This window comes from Kryptolebias marmoratus, linkage group LG20, assembly GCF_001649575.2.
Source record: "Kryptolebias marmoratus isolate JLee-2015 linkage group LG20, ASM164957v2, whole genome shotgun sequence".
In the NCBI taxonomy this organism is placed as follows: Eukaryota; Metazoa; Chordata; class Actinopteri; order Cyprinodontiformes; family Rivulidae; genus Kryptolebias; species Kryptolebias marmoratus.
In genome coordinates this window covers 3,415,358-3,438,883 of record NC_051449.1, presented here as the reverse complement: position 1 = coordinate 3,438,883, position 23,526 = coordinate 3,415,358, and the positions used below count along the sequence as shown (strand labels likewise).

Genomic DNA, 23,526 nt, shown 5'->3' with positions numbered 1-23,526 from the left:
TGAAAACAGGCCAAGCATTATTGGGTGCGAAAACAAGAACAGCCAGAGTCTGAGTCTTACCTATAGATGGGTAGTGGTTTGAAATTCTAAGAGACTGTGTTGAAAAAGTAACGTTTTTCATTGCACATTTTTAAATACAAGTTTGCATGTTCTCACTGTGCACATGAAGGTTTTCTCCAGGTAATCTGGTTTCCTTCCACAGATCAAAAACATGAACGTTAGGTTGCTCTAAACTGCCTCTTGTACAGTGAATGCTGGAGATAGGCAACAGCTTCCTGAGACCCGGAAAGAAAAAAATGTGTAAAGAAAATGGATGGATGGATTTTTAAAAACACTATATGGCCACACATTCAGAGGTTGTATGGAGTTGGTACTACTTTTTTAGGTATAACAGCTTCAACTCTTCTCAAAAGGTTTTCCACAAGATTTCAAAGTGTTTCTGTGGGAATTTGAGCCCATTTATTCTGTAGAGCGTTTACGAGGTCAGGCACTGATGTTGAACAAGATGGTCTGGCTCGCTGTCTATGTTTCAGTTCATCTCAAAGGTGCTTGATGAGGTCAGGGCTCCGTGCAGATCGTCTCCACCAAACTCATAAAATGATGTCTTTCAAGTCCTTACTTGTGTTTTATTTTCAAAATAACAAGGTATTTAGTATGAAAATGAGTGGTTCTTGTTTTACACCCAGTTTTATAATTTATCAGTGTCATGACACTTGGAGATAATTGATAACAGTAATAAATGTTACTTCATTCAACATTATCAGCCTGAGTTGGCTGCCAGCCTGACTGTACCAATTTCTCATAAAAATAAAAGTATTCCCTTTATTTAACTGTGAATTAGAAACAGTTTACAGTATCACAAGAAAATGATTTTTTTCTATGTCAGAGTAAATAAATATGATAAACCTGTTATCTTAAGGAAGCAAGCTCAAAGTTCTCAGGATAATGAGATAAATAACTTATCTTGAGATCAAAACACATTTTTAAGCATGTTGTCTTTCAGATACAGTCTCCTTAGTTACCAAACTCTTACATTTTTATTGTTGTTAAAAGAAAAGGTCATTTGACAGGGAAGTAAACACACCCTATTCTCTTTATAACCAAACTTGTACAACTGCAGCATTTGATGTTCTGTCTTTATACAAACACACACTCCATCAGTCTGCTTCTAAGGTGTCTTGAGGATATAAAAGCCTGGACGGCATTTAACTTTTTGAATCTTAAAACTAAAACCGAAGTGATGGTTCTTGGAGGCACTACAGGGCCTTCCCCTGTAGATTTAGGTTCCTCGTCCCAGTACAGCAAACTGAATATGAAGAGATTGGGGGTTGAACTGGATCCTGAACATAAGCTAGACAGCCAGATCAGGGCAGTCATTAAAAGGAGTTTTTATCATCTGAGGCAGCTGGCCAAAGAAAAACCCATCCGTCCAAGAAAGCACTTTGAGTCAGTAATCCATGCCTCTGTCACCACCCGGCTGGATTACTGTAAGACACTTTTTGTGGGGGTTAGTGGGTCCTCCACTGGGCAGCTGCGGGGGATCCAAAACACTGCTGCAGGACTTTTAACTGGCACATGTCTCCCATTTTACCCTCACTCCACTGGCTGCCTGTACGTTTTAGGATCCATTTTAAAATTACTTTTATTTGCTTTTAAATCTTTGAATGACCTTGCCTCACCTTCCCTTTCTAAGCTGCTGTGTCCCTACAAACTATCTCCATGACTTTTAAAACTAAAGAGCAGATTTTTATTTCTCTGAATGTTAATTTTTAAAGGGCTTTAGATTAGATTTTATAGTTTTATCTGATTTTATTGTAGAACTGATTTTATGTGTTTTAATGTCTTACTATATTTCATTCCTTGGTTTTAATTGTTGTTTTAATTGTGTATTTTATTGTTGACTCTGTACAGCACGTTGGCCAGCTGTGGTGTTTTAAGTGCTTTCTAAATAAGACTGGATTGTACATTTTTTAGATAAATATGGGGTTAAATGATTTGCTCATCTTTGCATTTTAATTGTATTTACAATTAACAAAATATCCCAATAGTTTTGTAAAACAGGGACACAATTTAAACCCACTGAACAAGAATTTAAATGCAATGGAAGAAAAGACATGAACGCACTCATAAAAAGCAGAAAATTGCCTACTGTACAAAGTTAATGATACCCAGAAGTCACTTTCAATTGCATTTCAGATTATCTGCACTTATATTAATGCATAAATAGGGAACCTGAATGCCTGACTGTAAATAAAGCTTTGGTTGGTTAAATGAGAATGAAAACAGTGAGTCAAAGCTACAAAGAATGATAGACCACACAAGCTATGAAGGAATCCATTTTATTTTGTAAGTTCCACATGATAAACATCATTTGGTGTCAGTTTATGACCAAACAGGCCACAATACATCACTTTGGTAAGAGTTTATACAAGGCACAAAGGTGTACATGAAAACCATCCTGCTGGAAATGTTCCTGATAAAACAGGAAAGAGTAAAACTCGAAGCACAATCAAAAGCCTATTTTCAGCAGTATTTTATGATAATCAGATTTGTGAACTGATCCATGCGATATTACAACTGACAGACACGCACAGTTTTACCCTCACGAGCTCAAAAATAACACACACATAAATGCACACACACACAATTCAGACTGACATTTTCTGAATGTTAATAATATGTCTCCTGCTCCACCCAACCTGGAAGAAATGAAGAGGGAGGAAGAAAAACGAAAGGGAGAAAGTGTCAGAGAGCAAAATGACAGGCGAGCAGGTTTCATAATAACCCTTTGTATCGCTCTATTTGTATTCATCTCGTCGCCTTTCTCTCCGTACATTTCCAAATGAATCCCCTTATAACTCAGGCTCTGATCAGCGGTCCGTGACTCACAGATTAACAGAAATGATTAACTGTCACCATAGATTGTATTTGTCTCCCCGTGTCTTGGCCCTCATCAGCTGAGACGCCATGGCAGGGAGCAGATTTGGACCCATTGTAGGGTGTCCATATCATGTATATAATCTTTGGAGCATATCTCAAGAGTCTTCATCAGCCTGCTTTAATTTCCTCTCTAATCATTTGCCATTGGTTCTGTTGTTGATCAGGTACGCTCTATTTCCTCGTCTAACTTTGACATATTGTATGTTTGCTTGTCGACAGAAAATACAACCACAACATGTTGTTCATTTCAGAAGAATTGGTTTAAAAACCTGATGAAACACCTGGGGCCTCGTGTGCAAAGAGTGTGTACATCACGGCTGATGAGGTACTAACTTTTGATAACTATTAGACAGAACATCACTTTAAAGATGACTGGTCTATCCATTTAAAGCTTGTGCAAAGTGGTGCACAAAGGCCTTTAACAACAATGGCTTTAGCCTTATTAGAGGATATTACAAATGGTGCAGTGCAACGAGAGCGTGTATTTAGAGGCAAGATAATTTTCTGGACCAAGATGATGACTGGCTCATCAGCTTCTTTATGTTTCCAAAGGCAATCCTGTTGGAACTGTTTTCTGCGCTGCAGCGAGAGACTGTTTTCCTAATGTAGTTGGAGCTATCGACTGTGCATACATTGCTAAAAAAAACGTCTTCACAGGATAATAAGTATGTTTATGTTAACAGGAAGGTTTTCCTTCAATCAAGATACAAATTATATGTGATGCACAAATGCAACTAACCAACATTGTGGAAGAGACCTGGTTCAACACATAATTCATTCGTTGCAACGAACAGCACGGTTGGGAACAGACTACAAGCTGGCGCTGTGCAGTATGGGTGCTTCTTGTCAAGTACATTTAGTCATAATATTAATTACCCTGAGGCATATTCCTAGAATCATTACCAGTCAGTTGTTCAAGAGAGTGACTTCCTGTTTTTTTTGCTAGATCAACTACAACTTCTACTAAGGCCCTGATTGAGTCTGTGTAGTTGTGTCAAAGACATGTAACATTTAAAATGCCTCAGCCTCAAAGTGTGCCTCCCAGCATCTCGGACTCACAATCTGGGAAGTACCTCTTCTTTCTTTGTGTATACAGTCTTATCTGCATCTATTTGTGTATTTAAATGGAGGCGTGTCATATGCGCTCAATTCCCCATTGATCCAGATGTACACAGAAAATGTGCTTGGATTCATGCATACGCACTGTTTCATACAACAGATCTTTTTTGTGCATACAACATTTTTTTCTATTTAAGTATCCATACAGTCAAATGGACCCAAAGTTACAAAGGCTTTTCTTCCTCTCTTCAGTTACAAGGACTTCAGGAGGGTTAAATGAAGCCCTTGATGTTTTTTGACCTCTCAGACGCAGCTAAAAAAGTTGCATAAAACTGATGAAAATCTAGCGCCCGACCAGCATTTGGCTCAAGTATCAGATCAAATTAGACCTCACTGTTAGTGCCATTATTTGATATTCACCACTGGAGATTTTCTTGTTTATAAGCTGTGATTTTATGCTCCATTTATTAAACAGAATTCCCAAAGTGGTGCATTTATATGCTGTTTTGTCAGAAATCAAACCTGGAAGACAAACTGTATTCATTCAAGTGTTGCAGAGCAGCAGATTTGAAAGCTTGAGACATTCTCAGTATTGAACGGCTTCCATTCTGCAGAAAACCTGATAGTTTTCAGCTGCACTGCTAACATGCAGGCCTAACGTTTCTTTTGTGGATTAATAATGACTTTTTAATGAAGATTACTGCAAGATCCTGTTGCACAATATATGCTTAATAAACAATGATACGATTCAAATACGTCACAGATTCAAGGTAAGTTACTTCCTCCTCTTTATGCACGTCATGAAAAAAATTCTATGAGGCAGCTGCAACCAGTGTTAAAAGCAATTGTCTTGAAATTAGTTCTTATATCATAACACCAAAATAAAAGCTGACAGTAATCGCCCATGATTGTAACTCATCTCACAGCCATTCATGACACAGTTATGTTATATTGATCTATTATTCATGTTGGAGCAAACCATGAAACAAAGGAACAGGAACAAAATACCGACTGTAAGTCTTTGTACGATTGGTTGGTGGTTTGCTTCTATATTCATAGCTAGGAAAGAAGTGGGGAGGATAAATCACAAAACATCACCTTTAAGTAGATTTTACTGTAATATGTCAATGCATTTAGAGCCTTTGTGTAGCATTTTGTGAAGGTTTGACAGATGTGTTATGTAATGACCTTAAATTACAAAATCTTATTGGCTGTTACTTGTGGTAAAGTTTGATTTGTAGAGTCAGGATTAGGTGTTCAATCTGTTGCTTTTCTAGATTTGGATGCAGTTGCTTCAAAACAACAAATCATCCTGCAGGGAAACTGCAGTAAAATATATATATATATATATATATATATATATATATATATATATATATATATATATATATATATATTTAATTTAACTGGCTAACTTGTCAGAGTTTAGAATTAAGTTTAAATAAAGATTAATGGACCAGTTTTTAAGCTAAATAATGTCATATTAGGTCAAACATTCCAGCTCATTATTTTATACCCAGGGTAGTAATAGATTCATGTTTCTCAAACTATTGTTTAATTAAAAACTCACATTTGTCTTGATCTTTATGCTGTTTTTTATTGTGGTTGTTTAAAATGACTCCAACATTGATTTTCACGTGTGCACATAACCACCTGTTAAAGTTTGCTGGGATGCCTCACCTGGCTCAGTCCTGACATTTGTTAAATTATTGAATTTTGACTTTCAGCCTGTATTGTCTATCTTTTAATTTTTTACTAGTGTTTTGCTCTTTTTAGCTTTAACAACCCAGTTCCAACTTATTCAACAAATTACAGAGTATTTTTTTCTAGTTTACATAGAATTCTCTAATCTTTTGGAAGCAAAATCAATTGCAGCAGCAGCTAGATGTAGCACTTCCTGTGCAGCCTGAAGCATTTCCTGCTGGATTATCTGTGTAATGAAAAACTGAAGGCGGTGTGAAAGTTTATAAAAACAGCACTCAGAAACTGCCATGAAACTGTTGAGATTGGAGTTATTTTAAGACAGCAGAATGCTCAAACTAGCCATTAGCTTGACAATTTGGTTAGAAAAAAAAATCAGTCTTTCCAAAGTTAGGTGATTTAAAAATCTATTACAGGTAAGATAGTATATGGTTATGCTTGGAAAGTTCTGAACTATCCCTTTAACCTGTGTCAGGGATGACATCTTGATAGCTAATGACACGTTTTTGTTTTTTAATTTGGAAAAGGATGTTAATCAATTTAATATTATTTAATTTTTTAACTCATTAAAAATAAATTTGAAACCTTTTGATCCTAATTTCTCGACGTAACTGCTTACCTCCAGGGCTCCTCCGCAGAATGAGTTTACGAACCTCATCGTAAACAAATATGAGAAGACTGTAGGGTAAAGCGCAGAACCACCAAAGGATCCTGAGAGTGAGAGAAAAAGAGTCAGACGGGAGGGGTGATGCAAAGGGTGAGGAGTCTGAGGCAGAGAGTGCAAATTGTTAAATTCATTGCAGTCATTTCTGAATATTAAGGATAACAATGTGGTGTTTAAGAGGATCATAGACTTCATTTGAAGTTGAGAGTGACAGGCTAATGGTAGCCTATTAGGGCTTAAAAGGGGTTATTTTCCGGTTCAGTGGACATGTGAATATACGGTGCATACTTCATGGGGTACATGCGCAAGGCCACGTCCATTCCAGGGCAGTAAGAGAGGAAGGCAGCCAGGGCTGTCTCAACAAAAAGGCCAAAGATCAGAATCCTGTTCCTGTTGAGCAGAAATTACACATTTATCAAAGAAAAGAACAGATTCATTGGGATAGCTCAATCAGCAGTGGATACAACCTGAATTTTAACATCTGTATTTGATAAAAAAAAAGGGACTTTAACTAATGAACTCTCTCACTTACTTCATGCCTTGCTGGTAGAGAGAATTCCTTCTGGTTTTGCAGATGATAAGATCTGCCCACTGGACAATCACGATGCTGGTGAAGAAGGCTGTGTGGCAGGTGAATTCAACAATCTTCCTCTGCTCATAAGTCTGCATGGGTGAAACATACGTTTTACTGAACTTTTGTTTGAGCATCATAATTTAAATAAGAGCGTGCTGATGAGCTTGTTTTCACGCCTTACCCATTGCTGCCCATAGCTGTCCTCCAGGTCGTTGAAATCACGGCTGTCCCAGTTGATGCGGATGCCCACGAGGTCTGCTGGGCGGAAGCCATTTTCAGCCAAAATAACAAAGTAGGTGAAAAACCCAGCCAGCGCCTGCATCATACCTGGTGGAAAACAACCCACATGGTTGGTGATGTGAGCTCAACACAACAGCGCAACGATAGAAAGATGTATTATTTGTTTTATAAGTTCTGTAAAACATGGATCTAGTATTTTATGATCATTTTGTAATTGTGTTTAACTCTCCTTTACAGCACTACAGCAACTCTAATGGCAGAGAAAATATAGACAAATGTCATGTCATGTTAGCTTAGAAAATTCATTCATAGCTCATTAGTCACTCCAAACATAATTTTTCATCATTTGGATGTCTCTAAGTCTGTCACATGTCTGTTAAAAAACAGAATCATTCATTTCTATTTACTGTTTCCTCCTCTATTAATTTCTGCTGTTTGTAAAAAAAAAAAAAAAAAATAGCTGGAAAATGTCACTGTTCTTTCATTACCCATTTTTTCATTTAGGTGTCACGAGATTAGGTGTTTACTTTCTAAAAAGTTTTTAATCAGTATAAGCATCATAAATTTCGCTGCAAAGCCAACTACTGCAGCACATTTAGATGAGCACAATTTGATTTAAAATTAAATTAGAAAAGAGAAGCAATAAAGTGGCTGAAATGGTGCTAATGCTACTAATCTAAAACTAAAAAGTGAAAGAAAATAAGCAGAGATAACAGTGAAATCTGGATTGTCTTTAAAGAAGTTAATTGTAAAGTAAATCTTCGTGTTTGTGCTGGTTTTAGTTCTTCTTAAAATTTGATCAACCCAGTCTAAGGACAGAGCATGAAAAAGTTATACCGACTTGGAAAAAGTTGCAGTTTTAAAATAGATTGGACAGTGACTTCATTTTCAGTTAGCATTTCCTTTTCTGAGTGTCTGACATTATGCATTAAGCTTATATCTCACTACCTGGCATTTACACTTAGCTGCACATGTGAGGAACGTTCAGCTTGTCACTACATGACAGTATTCACACTCAACACTGCTGATTAGTGTCTAACACTTATAACAAGGGACAAATGGAGGTGGAGGTGAGAGTCCTCTAAGGATCATGCTGGGGAACTGAGTTAAGACCCATTTATGAACCACTTCTCTAACTCACTCTTACTTGTGATCATAAAAAAATGGGTAATCATGTAATTGCCTGTATATTTGTGTTTGTCTGTCGGTGAGTAAAATATCTTTCTCAAAATATCTACAATTTGATGTGGTTTTGGGTGAGACTCCTGCCCAACACATGCTTTCATTGCTAACAAGCTCTTTGTTTAAAACTTGCATTCTTTCAAGGAACGTCAGTTTCATTACAAAAATGAGTTCAAAATGTATGGATAGAGCTTGAATTATTATGCATTGTTGGGGTTTAATGTTACAAATTGTACAATTAAATTCAGAAAAATATATATTATTACGATGACACATTTTATTACTTTTAGGACATGGTTCCCATCATGTAAGGCAGACCTTTAAACAACAAAGCTTGACTTTATATCATACATAACACTTATCAAATGCTAGCATAAATCTAAACAATGTCAGGTTGGGAAGAGAAGGAGGCGAACCCAGAGCGTAGACTCATGGCAAGAACTTAAATGAACTAATTTATTAAGAATAAAGGAACAAAACAAAGGCTGACGTGGCAGCAAAATTAAACATAACAAAATCCAAACACGAAGCAAGACAAGCGGCAAACAAGACACCGACATGAAGCGACAATGAACCAGCAGCGAGTGGAGGAAATGACCAGGTTTTAAAAGCGGAGGGTAATCAGGTGAAGTGGGCACAGGTGAGATGATTACAAAACTAGGAGCAGGTGTGGATGGGCGTGAGAAGCAAACGAGAGATAGACTGAGGAGAAGTGAAACATGAAGACAAAAGAAACAATAAACTAAATACAAAAACATGAAGAAAACCCAAATCCTGACAAATGCCCAATAAAACAGAAAGACGCAATTATGCATGACAAAAAATATAACTGACAATTAAAATAAAGTGCAAGAAGATCAAACTAAACAAAGAATAAAAACAAAACATAAAAGTATGTAATAAAAACATTAAAACAACTAACATAAAACCATTACAGTGTATCCTACAAGTGCTAACTGAGATCAGCTCTTTCAAATTAAAAGGTGTTGAGTTTGATTTGAAGGGACTGAGGCTGTTAGCGTCCTGAACCCCAGCAGGAAGTTGGTTCCAGAGGACAGGAACCTGGAAACTAAAAGCTCTGTCACCCATTCCAAAAATTCTGGGAACCACTAAAAGACCTGCAAGCTGAGAGCAAAATGTTCTCCATAATTTATAGGAAACAATGAGCTGTTTTAGATAAAACGGAGCTACAAGAGCAGCCAAGGAGTTCCCTGTCATCCCTCATCTATCTATATGTTTTGGAGTCAGAGAAAACAATAAACTCATTTACATCTGGCAACTGAGCTCAAACGTCAGCATCGGGCTTTTATTAAATAAAGTTGTCATTTACAGCAAAGGTTCAAGGCAGAAAGGAAAATCCCACATCTCCAAAATAAAGCTGATGTTTTAAAATCCCAGCTCTGAAAAGCTGCTTTGTCATTGTCAAATCTATATTGAGACATTAATCATAGCAGACAATCATGTAAATCATTTCCCATCTGCTGCACGACAGGGCAGAGCAGTGTTGCTGCAGAGCAAGTGGGAAAAGAAACTGGACCAAAACATGACAAACAGATCTGCACAAAATGACCCAAATCCACAAAATGTGCACATTATGGGGCTGTAATAGCTGTGAACAGCTCTGCTCTTGTGAATCTCTGTCTGCTAAAATGTTTTTTTTTTCTTGAGGAAAGGCTCCAGACAGCTGAGGGCTGCAATATTAGGTTGATAAGTTTGTACAATTTTATGTTGGCAGTTTTGGTTTGTCAAAGTGAGTGTAGCATTTTCAGCAGGACATTTTGACATCGTGCTTCAAAGCTTTAAAGTCCTCACATGTGTCAAACCGAAACAGCTCCTCTCAATAATTGGTGTTCAATATGTCGGTAAATTAAAACCCTAAAGGAGGTTAGAGTTTGTGTTAAAGGACAAGATGACAAGTGGTTTATTTGTTCATTTTAATCTGTTGATGCAGTTAAGTGTCTCCTAGAATTGCCTCTTGAAGCAAATGTTTATCTCAAACCTCAGGTCCCCCTGCTGTAATGTCACATAGGTGGTTTATAAATGTGATTTATTACGTCTTGCATAAAAAAATCCCTTCTTTTTATGGAAATTAATGCTCAGAATTGATGCTTGTTGCTGTCTGTTCACGAGCGTGTTGAGTTTTAAAAGAAGCTCTGTCATATTTTGCCCTATTTAACAGCGTATGAAATTGGGCCAGCCTTTGATCTCTCCCTATTCCCAAACCGTATAAAACCAGAGATAAGAAGCGTGCGTTCAAAGTGAGGCTCCGACCACTAAAACATGACCAAGATTAAGTGGTGTTAACAGTTGCTCTCGCTGCTCTCAATTTGCTGTAAATGTCACGACAATTAGAAGAAAAACGAGGGAATGTCTGTTTAACCTTGGATCCACGTCTCCAAACTAAAAATTTACAGGTGTGATGAAAATGGCCAGAATTTACGATGAATGTCAGAATTTAAAGTTTTGATGTCAGGGATGTTTATTATCGAGATAAGTCAGGGTGAAGATCTGCGGCGGAGAAGACATAAAAGTGCAAACCTATCTGTCCGTATGCCATGCTGATGAGGCGTTCATTCACCAGCTTGTCTGTTTTAGGGTTCCTTGGTTGTCGTTTCATGATGTCACTCTCCGCCATCTCATAAGCCAAGGAGATGGCTGGAACCTGGAGTGAGGAGAGGAAACAGGACAGGATGAGCTCACTTTACACCTGTACGATAAATGTGCAGAAATTAGTCTTCGTGGCATCACTACTAAGGCATGATGACAGTGCCAGAGACGGGTTACACCAGATATATCACTATTAATATAATCGTTCAGTCACTGAGCGGAGGGAGGAGAGACAGAAAGAGGGCGAGGAGAGAGGAAAGAGAAAGTGACGACAGTGACGGAGAGGAAGGTGGGGAGAAGGGAGTGGATTTCATAAAACAGGAGGGTAGAAAGATCCCTGTAATAAAGACTGTATATTGGCTGGTATTACCAAGTGAGCAACAAAGCAATATGTCCGACTGAGAGAAAGAGATCTCTGGGAGTTAGGGAGGATTTGAGGAGGGGACTTGGCACTGTTTGAAACTGAGCACACATCCTGTGCAGTCTGCAAATCCAGTTTGCCTGGTGTTACACTCCTCTGACCTGCAGCAGTGGGGGAAAATGAGGTGAGAGGAGGATCTGCAAAACAGTGTAGCTGGGATTGATTGTGCAAATGCTGAGTCAGCATTCAAACTGTTGTTTCTCTGTTTTTATTTTTCCATATGATTTTATGTAATCTAACTACTTCTGCATACTGTGTGCTGTTTTAGCCATTCATTTACATTCATAAAACATTCAGCTCATGCAGGGGATGGGTGCTATGACTTTTGTTTGCTGTAACTTTTATATTTATTTTAAAATTTTAAACTTTATTTGCAAATATTTTCCTTTATAGAAATACACTGAGATCGATTCAGGTTCTTTAAAACATTATTCTCTTTAAAATATGCTTCAGCACACTAACTCTGTCTTCTTATGCATTTTTTTAGCTTTTAGCTAGTATTTTGCTACTTTTAGCTATAGTTTTGCTACTTTTGGCTTTTAGCTAACCTATAGTTTTTTAGCTTTTAGATATTGTTCTGCTACTTTAACTTTTTAGCTTGCATTTTGCTACTTTCATATAGCCTTTTGGATACTTTTAGTTAGCCTTTTGCTACTTTAGCTTTTAGCCAATCTTTGTCTACTTTTACCTTTTAAGTAATTTTTTTGCTGCTTTAAGATGCTTTGCTACTTTTAGATTTTAGCCACCCTTCTATTCTTTTTAGCTTCCTAGCTACCATTTTGCTACTTCTTACAGTACCTAGTGTTTTCCTACTTTTTTCTGGAATTATGCTCCTTTTGGCTTTTAGTGTTTTGCTTCTTTTGTTTGTATTTTAGCTAGTGGTCAGTTTCAACTTCTTCAGCAAATTCCTGCCAAGTCATTCAGCACTCAGTATTTACACTGCATTGGTGCAGAAATGCTATTTATCTAGGTTTTGTATGTGTGTGTGTGTATATATATTTCTGAAAATGCACAATTGATGGGGTGCAGTACCAGAACCTCACTCACGAAGCTTTCTTAAGCATCCCACAGATAACAAACGTCTTTTTTTCAGCCGTTTGTTTTCACGCTTGCTAAAAATAATCATAGTAGGCTCCATGTGCTGGTTGTCACAGCTAAATCTCAGCAGAGTCCTCGAGCCTGCAGCCAGGAGTAGCACTAAGCTGTAAACAAGCTGTTAACAGCCTTACAAGGAGACATGGGAAATCTGTCATTTTACCTGCACACTGTACTATAAACACTTTTAGGCACTTCTCTGAACATTTAGAGATTTTTTTTTTCTTTGTGTACCCTTCAAAGCATCCGGCAGTTCATTGCAGCAGCAGTTATTGAATCCACAGATAGCTTTCTCTGAAGAAGAACAAATTAGGTGCCTTTTGATTTCAATCATCGCATCTTTAAAGCATAATCCAGCCCATAATGAATGCATGATCCCCGTGATCTGAGACAGTAAAAATTTGTCATTAAAAACAAACCTGTTCTGCTGCTAAAAAAAACCTAAAGAAGTTGATGATTTATGCAATGATTTTATGATCAAGCTGTTCTTTTCTGTCTTTAAAAAATGAAATTACTTTTCGTCAATGTCAAATAAATATATATATATATTTATTTATATAATAGATGTACCTGCTTGTAAAACTTTTTTAGCTTGCTGTGTTGTAAAAGAGCCATTTCCAGGTGCAGACAAGTGGTTTGGTGGGTGAGAGCGGTAAAAATTAAAGCAACGAACACAAAAGTCCTTCTGAATATTTCATTCTGTGATTCCTTTCTTCCGTAATGATGGATTACACCCCTCAGGCAAGCAGCATGCCAGCGACTCTTTTTTTTTCCTTTTATTGTTGCAACTGGAATTACAAAAGGAGAGACTGGCATCTGGAAATGGCAGAGCTGTGAAATGTAAATCCGTATGTGAGTGTCACCCGCTCTCTGTTCTGCCTGAACAAATGGTCGTCAAAACTAAAAGCAAATTTCTCCCACTGATAGAAAGAACAAATTAAACCAAACATTTACTCTTTTTACCTTCAGGCTCTCATATTTGAGAACAGTGGTAAAAAAGAAAAGAAATCCCTTAATGTCACCTTTACCTTGCCTGTAGCTGCGCAACGTGTTTAGAATTAGCACCTTTTCATTGGGAAAATTTGTGAAAATTATCCAGTAATTATAGCATAATTCAGTAAAAGGAGATAAATGCGAGCTATAAAAATACAATAAAGACAGGTCAAGAGTTAAGAAAAAGATATAATTTTTTAAAAATACAAGCACAGGAAAAAATGTCAAAAATCTCCAGAGAGAAAGTGAAATACATTCAGCAAATATTTAAAAGCTCAACTCTACAAAAAACACTAAAGAGGATGGTCATTAAACTTACTGACAATAAATATCAAGGAAAACGTCTTCTTTCTTATCGCCTGTTGCCAAAAAGGTGAAAGGCGAGCAATAATGTTTTATCCTGTGTCTCTGTGTTTAGCAAAATATCTCATGAACCAACAGACTGTCAGAGAGTGATCATTGGGTGAACATTTACAACTGATTAATTTTTCGAGTCAACGTAATCCAAGATGGCTGCCACAGCTAAGCGACTTTAGCAAACACAAAAAATGGATATAACTCAAGTTTGCAGGTCTTGTGATAATGGCTGAGCATCGGTCCTTTCCCATGGTCCAAGTGCTCACTGTTCCTGAGAGATTTTTGCCATTAACCATCAATTCTATCAGCTCTATCAATTTTATAGATATTGAGTTGGTGTGGTAGTATCTGACAGTTATTCACAACACATACGCTGAGCCAACACATTCACAATATCATGTGACATCTCAAAACAGCTTTAAATCCATTATTTCTGAACATAAGATGATTTTAATCTAAAACTCTGGCATGAAAGGAAGGTGATATGCATCCTTTCAGTGTGTTTTGTGTAGGATTTGTTTCACCACTGCTCACCATGTCAGTGCCCAGGTCGATGCAGAGGATGGTGACGGTTCCCAGAGGAAGAGGAACACTGGCGATGATGAAGAGGAGGAAAGGGGAGATCTCTGGGATGTTGCTGGTTAATGTGTAGGCAATGGACTTCTTCAAGTTATCAAAGATGAGACGACCTGCAGCAATCACAAATGAACTGAGAATGCAAATAAATTACAGGCGTTATTGTTGATATTTCCTTTCATGAGTAAATTGTTGGACAAATAATGTTTGCATAGTTCATGGTTTGAATCATCTTACTATTTTTAAACTCCTTACAAGAAATGAAGTAAAGGACGAGAAGACTGAATGATTCCCTCTGACTGCTTCATCAGCATAACGTCGAGTAGAAATGGATTGTCTCGTACCATATTAGGCAACCCAAGTTCAATTAAATGGCAGTCACTTGAGGCAAGTATCAAGTCAAATTTCATGCTTGTCGGTGTAATTCACAGGGGAAATCTCTGAGCGCAGTGCCATGTCACATTATAGGTCTGCATAAAGTAAGCCTGTGAGGTTTCTGAATGCTGACTGTGGGAAGTTTTTACTTTTAAATACGGTAGAAGAAAAATTTACATAAAAAAATGACAGAACTTATATGATTTTAATATGTTGAGAAAAACAAAAGCAAACAAAAATAAGACCCAAAGCTATTACAATATGGACCAACAAGAAACTTGTCACAGAAAAAAATTAAAAGATCCTTTTAGGAAGTTAATTCAAGATGTAAAGTTCTGAAATTTGTAAGAAATATATTTGTTGTTCCAATCAGATGGGTCTAAAATTGTAACAAGTAAAAACAATATATGAAGGGTTTTGAAAAGAAACTACAGAAACTGCATTTTTCTCTTAGCTAAAAGGAGCATTAAAAAGAAATATAAAGCAAATTTGCTAAAGCAGAGTTCAACAGGAACGATGTTTGTGAAGAAATTGAAGAAATCTTACAGTTATATTTTAACAGCTGATGGGGAAGCTCAATTAGTAATATTTTAGTTATCTCTTGGTCAACATAGTAAATTCTACATAAAGACCACAAATAAAACATGGCTGTGTTTGAAAAATGCATCTTTAAGTTTGCTTGATCACTCTAACTTAATCATTATAGGTTGTGAAATATATAGATTTTAACTTAAGTTGTGAGGACTGAACATTTTGCAGAGACTTGTCTTAATTTTAGTTTTTCGGAGTCTGACTTCACTTCTAGTTTCAGTAGAAATTATGCATGAAATCAACCAAAACTGCAGTAAAAAAGAGCTATAGAGCTACATGAGAAATAATCTTGCTGAGAGAGTGTTTTAAATCTATTTCCCTTATGTCAGACTTATCTTTTATTCTTTTCGTTTCACCTTTGTTTCCTTTCCCCCCCTACCTTTTCCTTCTTTTGTGCTGTCACCCTGTCGCTACCTAACACTCACCCTCCTCCACTCCGGTAACGATGGAGGCAAAGTTGTCATCCAGCAGGATCATGTCAGCTGCCTGCTTGGACACATCAGACCCGGCGATCCCCATGGCAACGCCAATGTCAGCTTTCTTCAGCGCCGGAGAGTCGTTCACTCCATCCCCTGTCACAGCCACGATTGCCCCCTTTGCCCGCAAGGACCGGCAAACAAAAAGCATCAAGAAAGGAAAGATAAGTACCGTGATTTAAGTCCCCCCCCACCACCACCACAATCACTTCCTGCTCCCTACTTCCCCCGATCTGTCCTAATAATGTCTTTTCAAAGCAGCTCTGGGGAGATTAAATAAAAAAATGAATAGAGAAGCAATCATTCAGTCATATGGCGTCAGAATGAGTGAGTCAGGGTGAATTGTAGCATGACCTCAATACGTTGCAAGAGCAATCCAGGAATCTAATTTGATCTTTCTGTGCATAAATGCTGAGTTTCCTTTTATGTGATATAGGGCTTAATATGCAAGTTTAACATAAAGTTAATCATATACCTTACAGAAGCACACTTGTTCTTAGCCGTATGCTCACATCCAAGCCCTTCTGACAGGGAGTCACACATAAGTGCTCAGACATGCACAAAACCGTGTATTCATCCATTGAACCACCTGCACTAACAAAAAGCTAAAGAACACTCAAACAAACACACACAGAAGGCTGTATTCAGCAGTAAATGGCAGGGACACACAAGCACTTTCACCCTCATACACACACCTTTATTCAACCGTACTTCCACACGCAGACATAAACAGACACATTCAAGCATCCACCCGGACTTTATCACAAATACACATGCTTGAATTCAAACACATGAACCGACAGACAGAAATCCAGCTGAATGCACTCAAAAAAGGGCCAGCCTCACACCCGCGCATGCGCTCTCTTTCACACACACACTTCTGACCGCTGACCTGTCTCTGGCAGCCCTCCACGATGATGAGCTTTTGCTGAGGAGAGGTGCGGGCAAAAACAATCTCAGTGTGGTTCCTTAGCAGGTCGTCCAGGAACTCGGGGCTCATGTCCTTTAAGTCGGAGCCGTGCACCACGCATGCCTTGGCATCCCTGTGAATAATACACACACACACATGCACAAAACAGTGTGGTGTTAGTGATAGCAAGGACAAACTATGCAAGGAAACAGGATATGACATTATCTGACTTCCCTTTAGGTTTGTCCCCACATTAAAAGGCTCATATGCAATGAATAGATTTCAAAAAAGAAAAAAACACTGAAGAATGCATTTGACTAGAAAGGCTAAAAACCTGCTTTGCAACCATCGCTTAGTCTGGTGACAAATTAGAAGAGCAATCTGCTTGATGGGTTTTTTGTTTGTTTTGTTTTGGGCTTTTTTTGTATTGTATTGTTGACAGTTCATGAAAGTGATAAAACCTTTTAGGCCTAAGATTATTTGGTGTAATAATAAGGGGCTTATGTGCTTCACCATTTAAGGCGATGCTATTCTTCATCAGCTTTGTCTGTTTATTGAAGTAATACGTTATATAAAGCGTTTTTTTTTGTAGCATGTAATCTGTCATCATTGTTACTGTCGATGCATCACGCTCGGGCTTGTAGGTTAGGTTAGAAGTGGGTCTATATCATCATAGTTTTCAAAAGGGTTGTATTTTTGCTGTCAGCATAAAAATACAAAGGTTGCAATTCATGGTTTTCTCACTCTGGAACCCAATTTAAAAAAAAAATACTGTTTAGGGGCTCCTTAAATGCCATTTCTGTGTAGATGCATTAAAAAAACTTCTATATTCACTAAAAACTATTCACATAGGGATTGGGCCTGGGAAATAAAACATTTTTCTGCAATTTTACACCAATAAAAGCATAGTTATTATTATAACTATATTGCATTTCTTGTATTATCATCCTTAAAGTCGCATAGATATGGGGTTTTCTAAAATTTCAACTTCCAACCCATAAATTACCAGCAGCAGAAACTTGCAGTCTTTACATTCCCTGGTTAAAGAACATCAACCCTGTTAATAAAATGAATAAACAAGGAAATAATGACAACAGAAACGGTAACTTTGATGTATTTTTTACCAATTTGTGGCTACTTTTTATTTCTTGAAACAATCATGTTGAAAATATGCTATTATTGATCATTTTTAAACTTAATTTGAATAAGACACAATGTTATATGTAATAATTATTTCCTGGCAGAGCAAAAAGATATCTCAGTAGGAGTTCTTTGGTCTTTTACTGTCATTTTAGCATCGTGTCCACATCTGAGACATATCTTTGAAGCCTGAAATTGGCAGACTTCTATTTTTGGTCACTTCAAATATAACCAAGCCAATTGTTTACTTAAATTTCCTGTCCATTAGCTTGTTGGCGCATGACTTGAGCTTTACTTTAAGGGGTATCCATCTTGAATCAATACATTTCCCAGCTCTTTCTTTAAACATGTAACCTTTCTTGCACACACATCCCAGAGACGCATCGCTGCTCACATCCTGATCCGCTTACACAATCTCACAGTGAGATACCCTTGGATGCTTGGGCACACAGCCAAAATCTGCTCTGACATATACACACACGCATACACACACACCTGGGGTTAACTTGGCTCAGAGGGATGTTCAGTCTCTCAGCGATATCCTCAACCGTCTCGTTGCCCTCAGAGATGATGCCCACACCTTTAGCGATGGCCTTGGCTGTGATTGGGTGATCGCCGGTCACCATAATTACCTGCCCGCGGACAGAAGGCCCCATAAATCACAAAGCTCGATTGCATTAAACCCTACTGTATCATCATATGGATGTCATGTGTCAAAGCATGCTTGAGCTACAGTATAGTATGGGTCTTTGGGGTCTATAAGTTATCCAAATGTGTTGTGTTGTTGCACAGGAAAAGAATGGTGCTGTTAAGGGGTTGAAGGTTTATGTCTAACAAATACATTGCAGATAAAACTCTTGAGTGGTGTTTTCCTGAAGTAGATTGTTGTTACTATAAAAACAATCCATCAAAGTTAGAATTTGTGACCAAAAACCAGCTAAGACCATTAGGTCACTGTAGTCTGCAGGGCTTCTCATTAAAGTTCTGAGTCCAAGTCCCGGCTTCACAAAACTTTAGTGTATAAAGTTTGCAAAACTTGTTTTTGTATAAAAAATGTCCAAAAATAATGAAATATTTTAACCATTCCTCAAATAATGCTTGCTCAGTATGGGAGATTCTGGATGAGTGAAGATTTGACACAATTTGATGGTTTCCTTAAATAAACGACTTTTTACAAATTGGCAGTTTGAAATATGTGAAATCTAATTGTACTGTACTCTAACTGGGTTGAACTGACTCTTGTTGATTCATTTTACTCTGAATCTGTTATGAACCAAAATTTAATGAATACAATTAATGACTTGGACTAGTTTGTTTTTTTTTGTCTAGTGCCCCGAAATTACTTTTCTTTGTGAACTGTCCCTTTATACGTTAAACTAAACTGAACTGAACTGATTTTTTTTAAAACATTACAAAAGGTACTTATACAAAAGAGAAACATTTTTAGGAGCAATACATAACACAGCCTGGTATGTAATAGGTACCTGGTACTTACATGGGTTTACATATCTGGTACGTACGGGGTACATACTTGGTACACACCAGGTACATACATCCTGGTACATCTAGTACCTACAGGGACCAGGCTATATTATGAAGTGACTTATTATCCTGTGTTTACAGACTGGTACCTGGTAAATACAGCCTAGTATTACCAGTTGATGGTACACCTGGTATACATTACACAGTGTGTACCAGGTTAGTACCAGGTACACATCAAGTGCATACCTTTAAGTACAGTGTAACAAATCCCTCATACTTTATAACTGGTTAAGTACTAGTCAAGTACCAGGTATGCATTGGGCTATATTATGTATTACTACCAATATTATTCTGTATGTAAGTATTCTGGTATGTTCACTTGAAACGGGTCTCTCTTAAAAATGAGACCCTGTGTCTCAATAACATTATATGTATAAATAAAAGGACAATTTACATTAAAAATGTATTCTATTACGTAATTTATTTTATCATGACAATTATCTAAGATGTGAAGAGCAATCTGCAGTGTCCACACCTCGAGGCTTGACGATAAAACTGAATTAGAGATAATCAGAGCAGACAAAAACAGTAATTTCTGTTATTTACTAAACTGCTTATGAACATGTTTCTTGACATGTATGACAGAATGCTTTTAACTTCGGAAAATCATTGTTGGCGTTTGACACTTTAAAAGGTTTTAAAACCGTCTCTAAAGAGTTTTAAATTGAGTGTTCATGAGTCCACCCTGAGGATGTCGATGTGCAGCTGAATCACACGAACCATGAAAGAGATCAGGGCCGTGCAGCAAGACAAATACTGCAAGTAGACAAGTCGTACCAAAAAAAAAAAAAGGGTAAAAAAGGATAAAGTCACTGTTTCAAGTGGCCAACTCAAAGAGCTGACCTCAGTTCAATAGAAAAACTGAAGGAGCCTAAAGGGAGCAGTTCAAGAGAAGAATAACATCGAAAATCCTAAAAATAAACTTGTTCTGTGTGGAAAAAACGAACTAAAATCCTTCAAGTTGTCGTCTATAATCACAAATGCTGAGCTTTAATTATACCTGCACAAGGTTGCTACAGAAAGAAAGGTTTACAGGCTTTTATTAGCCACAAGTTTTAATTATTGAATTTAGTTGTCAGTAATTAAAAAAAAACATCAGTTTAATATTTTGTCCCATTTGTTTAAGTTGCTTATTTTTCCTTTTTTTTTTTTGGTGAAACTTGGTGAATTCTAAAAGACATTTATTTTAAAAAATGTTTAAAAAATGATGTAAACTCAAACGATTGTATTTTCAGTTTGTTAGGTCGCTTATATAAACTGCACATAACATATTTATTATTAGAAACTTATTTAAATCCTGGAATTTAAGTAAAGAGTGTAATTATTGACTTCACTTAGTGCTTCAAATCTTTGTGATAAAAAGCATTAAAAACATAACAGTTGAACTGTTTCTCTAAACAGATGGCAGAAAATTTTAAAAATAAAACAAACCAGTCAAAATAAAGTTGACATATTGCAATTAAAATTTAAACTTTTTAGACAATTATCGCTCTGTTAATAAAACAAAATGTGTTTTCTTCTTGAGCAATGAAATAGCTCTGCTTTCTTCTGTCTCGAGTTATTTTAAAGACAATTAGAAATTCCCTATCAGAGACAGAATGATAAGTACTGTACCTAAAATTAGCGTTTGAACAAGAACAGCTCCTTCTGTTCATTATCAGGCTTTTTTTTAATCCCTGTCGGCAGTTATTTAACCTTTCTACGGTCAAACCTATTATTTTCCTGACAAAGCATCTCCTCTGTGTCTATTTGCAGTTGATTAACATCTAATGAAGATTTGCAGTTAATTTAAATTTTATAGATGGAGCCTTTTACAAACTGCTTAATAATAGGCTTCATTAAATCCATAGTTTGCTGTCAGAATTTTAATTGTTTATTTTTCTGCATGTTATGGCCATTATTACTTGTGCTATTTTAGTCATTCATATATAAAAATGTTCAGCTCATTCAGCAGATCGAAACTGTGATCTTTGGTTTTTGCAACTTTTATAGTTTTCAAAATATTTAACTTTATTTACAAATATTTCCCCATAGAAACACATTGAGATAATCTAATTTATTTCCAAAAAATTATTTTTTAAAATTCTGCTTCAGCAAACATGATCTGTTTTTATTTTCTTACGCTACTTTTAGTTTTTACCTACCCTAAAATTTTTCTGACTTTTACCTCATAAAATAAACAAGGACATACAATTAAACACTAATATAAATGCTGAAAAAACACCTTTTTATTTATTTATTTATTTTTAAAGGCTCCAGGAGCTTCACATACACCGAATTTATCTCCTGGTCATCATTCACTCCGGCCCTCGAGGTGATTTTCTTGTCTTTTTGACTCCATATCAAGATATGAAAAGACATTTAACATTTCCTGAATTGAAGCCGCAGGATGAGTGGTTCTCAGGAACAACAATGACAGCTGAAACTGTGCAGACAGTTACCTTGATGCCAGCAGAGCGGCATTTCCCCACAGCGTCGGGCACAGCAGCACGCGGCGGATCAATCATGGAGATGAGACCCAGAAAGCAGAGCCGCTCTGTGGGGAAGTTCATGTCGTTGCAGTCGAATTTAAAACCTCGAGGAAACTGGGATGGAGACAAGTTCAAGTGGCAAAAACCTGGAAGAGAGGAAGGATCGGTGAGGAGACTGCAGCTTTTTGACAGGAAAACTACTGCTGGAACTTAAAAAAAAGATTTTTTATTTAGTTTCATTACGCCTGCTGTTTAAAGTAAAATGTTACAAAATAAAAAGAAAGAATGCAAGTCGCCCGCCGCCTTTCATGACAAAGTTTTAAAGACATCCAATTTCATGAAGAAAAAAAGTCTTAACTGAAATCCTTCTTCCTTACTGAGCAAAAACAAAAAAAATGCATTTTGTCAAAAACAAAATGCACCAAATGTTTTCCTCACATAGATGGTTAATGTGTCGTTAAATTTAAAAAGTAATTATTTACAGAAACAGCCAAAGTGACTGAGATTTGATCAACAACGGCAAAGTTCATGGAGGAGCCGTTTGAAATGGAGAAATCCAACAACTTTGATGTGTTAGTACATATGTACACTCAGATTAAAGTAAAGTATGCAGATAAAAGTGCCTTGTTTACACTGATTGCGTACCTGCATTTTAGGATTGCAGATGTATATTTGTGGAAAACTACTGGAGCAAACTCATTCAAACCAAAGCATTTGATTGGATAACATTTTTTTATGTTGCTGCAATAAGTTTCTTTAAACTAAGATCTAAAGCAAAAATTTAAACAGCAAGATTTAAACTAAGATGTTGAAAAATGAAGAAGTTGTTGCCATTTTGATCAAACCTCGAAAATAGCTTTATGCACTACCTTATACAACATTGTGAAATGTCAAACTCAGAGTATGTGCTGAGGATGACTCAGCGGCTTCCACACAGCTGTCAAATTTATAGCCGTTTTTGTGTTTTCTAAGAACGTTTAGCTGTGGTGGCCTTCTTGAACCGGGTTGGCTCCAATTTTTAATTGGCTGTAGATGTACATCCAGTGATTACATTCTGCAAGTTTGATTCATTTATGTCCAGTGGTTCAGGAGATATTTTGGTAACAGTCACCAAAATGCACACACAGACACACACCTTTGTACAGCAGGTGATAAATATGGAAGAAAAAGAACTGCTTAACAATACTTGTCGGATGCACAGAAAATCATATTTAATTGTAAAATTTAAGGCTGTCTTTTTGAAGTAAAAATTATTATCATTAAAAGCCTTTTTCCACCCAACTATGCATCTTTTATCATTTAGGAGCAAAGAAAAACAATATGCTTTTGATGAAGACTTGGGCTAAAAGTGCACAATAAACCCTCTTTACATGGCTTCACAGAGAAACAATAATTTACATGAGCTTCAGTCCAAAAGTGGCAACACTCCACACGTCTGACTGCAGCGACTCGAACAAAATGATGACAGCACATAATTATTACCTTTGGCACTTTTTAAAACATGCGCCAGGTTTTTTTCCCCTCTGTTGTCGAGATGGTGACATTTAGTGAGTCAGAACAGAAGATGGTTCAGGTAATGACTTCTTACCCCAAAAGGTGTCTGACATTTCAC

At 36.9% G+C, this 23,526-nt stretch overlaps 1 protein-coding gene across 1 annotated transcript in view; it reads right to left on the bottom strand.

The window, feature by feature from the left end:
• Nucleotides 1-2,323: 2,323 nt before the first annotated feature.
• Nucleotides 2,324-23,526, bottom strand: part of atp1a2a (ATPase Na+/K+ transporting subunit alpha 2a) — a 48,699-nt gene continuing 27,496 nt past the window's right edge. The window contains exons 14-24 of the mRNA XM_017410961.3: nucleotides 21,885-22,060; nucleotides 18,397-18,533; nucleotides 16,744-16,894; nucleotides 15,801-15,969; nucleotides 14,368-14,522; nucleotides 10,899-11,022; nucleotides 7,120-7,265; nucleotides 6,897-7,027; nucleotides 6,653-6,754; nucleotides 6,320-6,411; nucleotides 2,324-2,699 (exon numbers count right to left, since the gene is read on the bottom strand). Coding sequence (XP_017266450.1) covers nucleotides 2,671-2,699; nucleotides 6,320-6,411; nucleotides 6,653-6,754; nucleotides 6,897-7,027; nucleotides 7,120-7,265; nucleotides 10,899-11,022; nucleotides 14,368-14,522; nucleotides 15,801-15,969; nucleotides 16,744-16,894; nucleotides 18,397-18,533; nucleotides 21,885-22,060 — 1,412 coding nt within the window. The 3' untranslated portion in view covers nucleotides 2,324-2,670. The remainder of the gene's footprint in view (nucleotides 2,700-6,319; nucleotides 6,412-6,652; nucleotides 6,755-6,896; nucleotides 7,028-7,119; nucleotides 7,266-10,898; nucleotides 11,023-14,367; nucleotides 14,523-15,800; nucleotides 15,970-16,743; nucleotides 16,895-18,396; nucleotides 18,534-21,884; nucleotides 22,061-23,526) is intronic.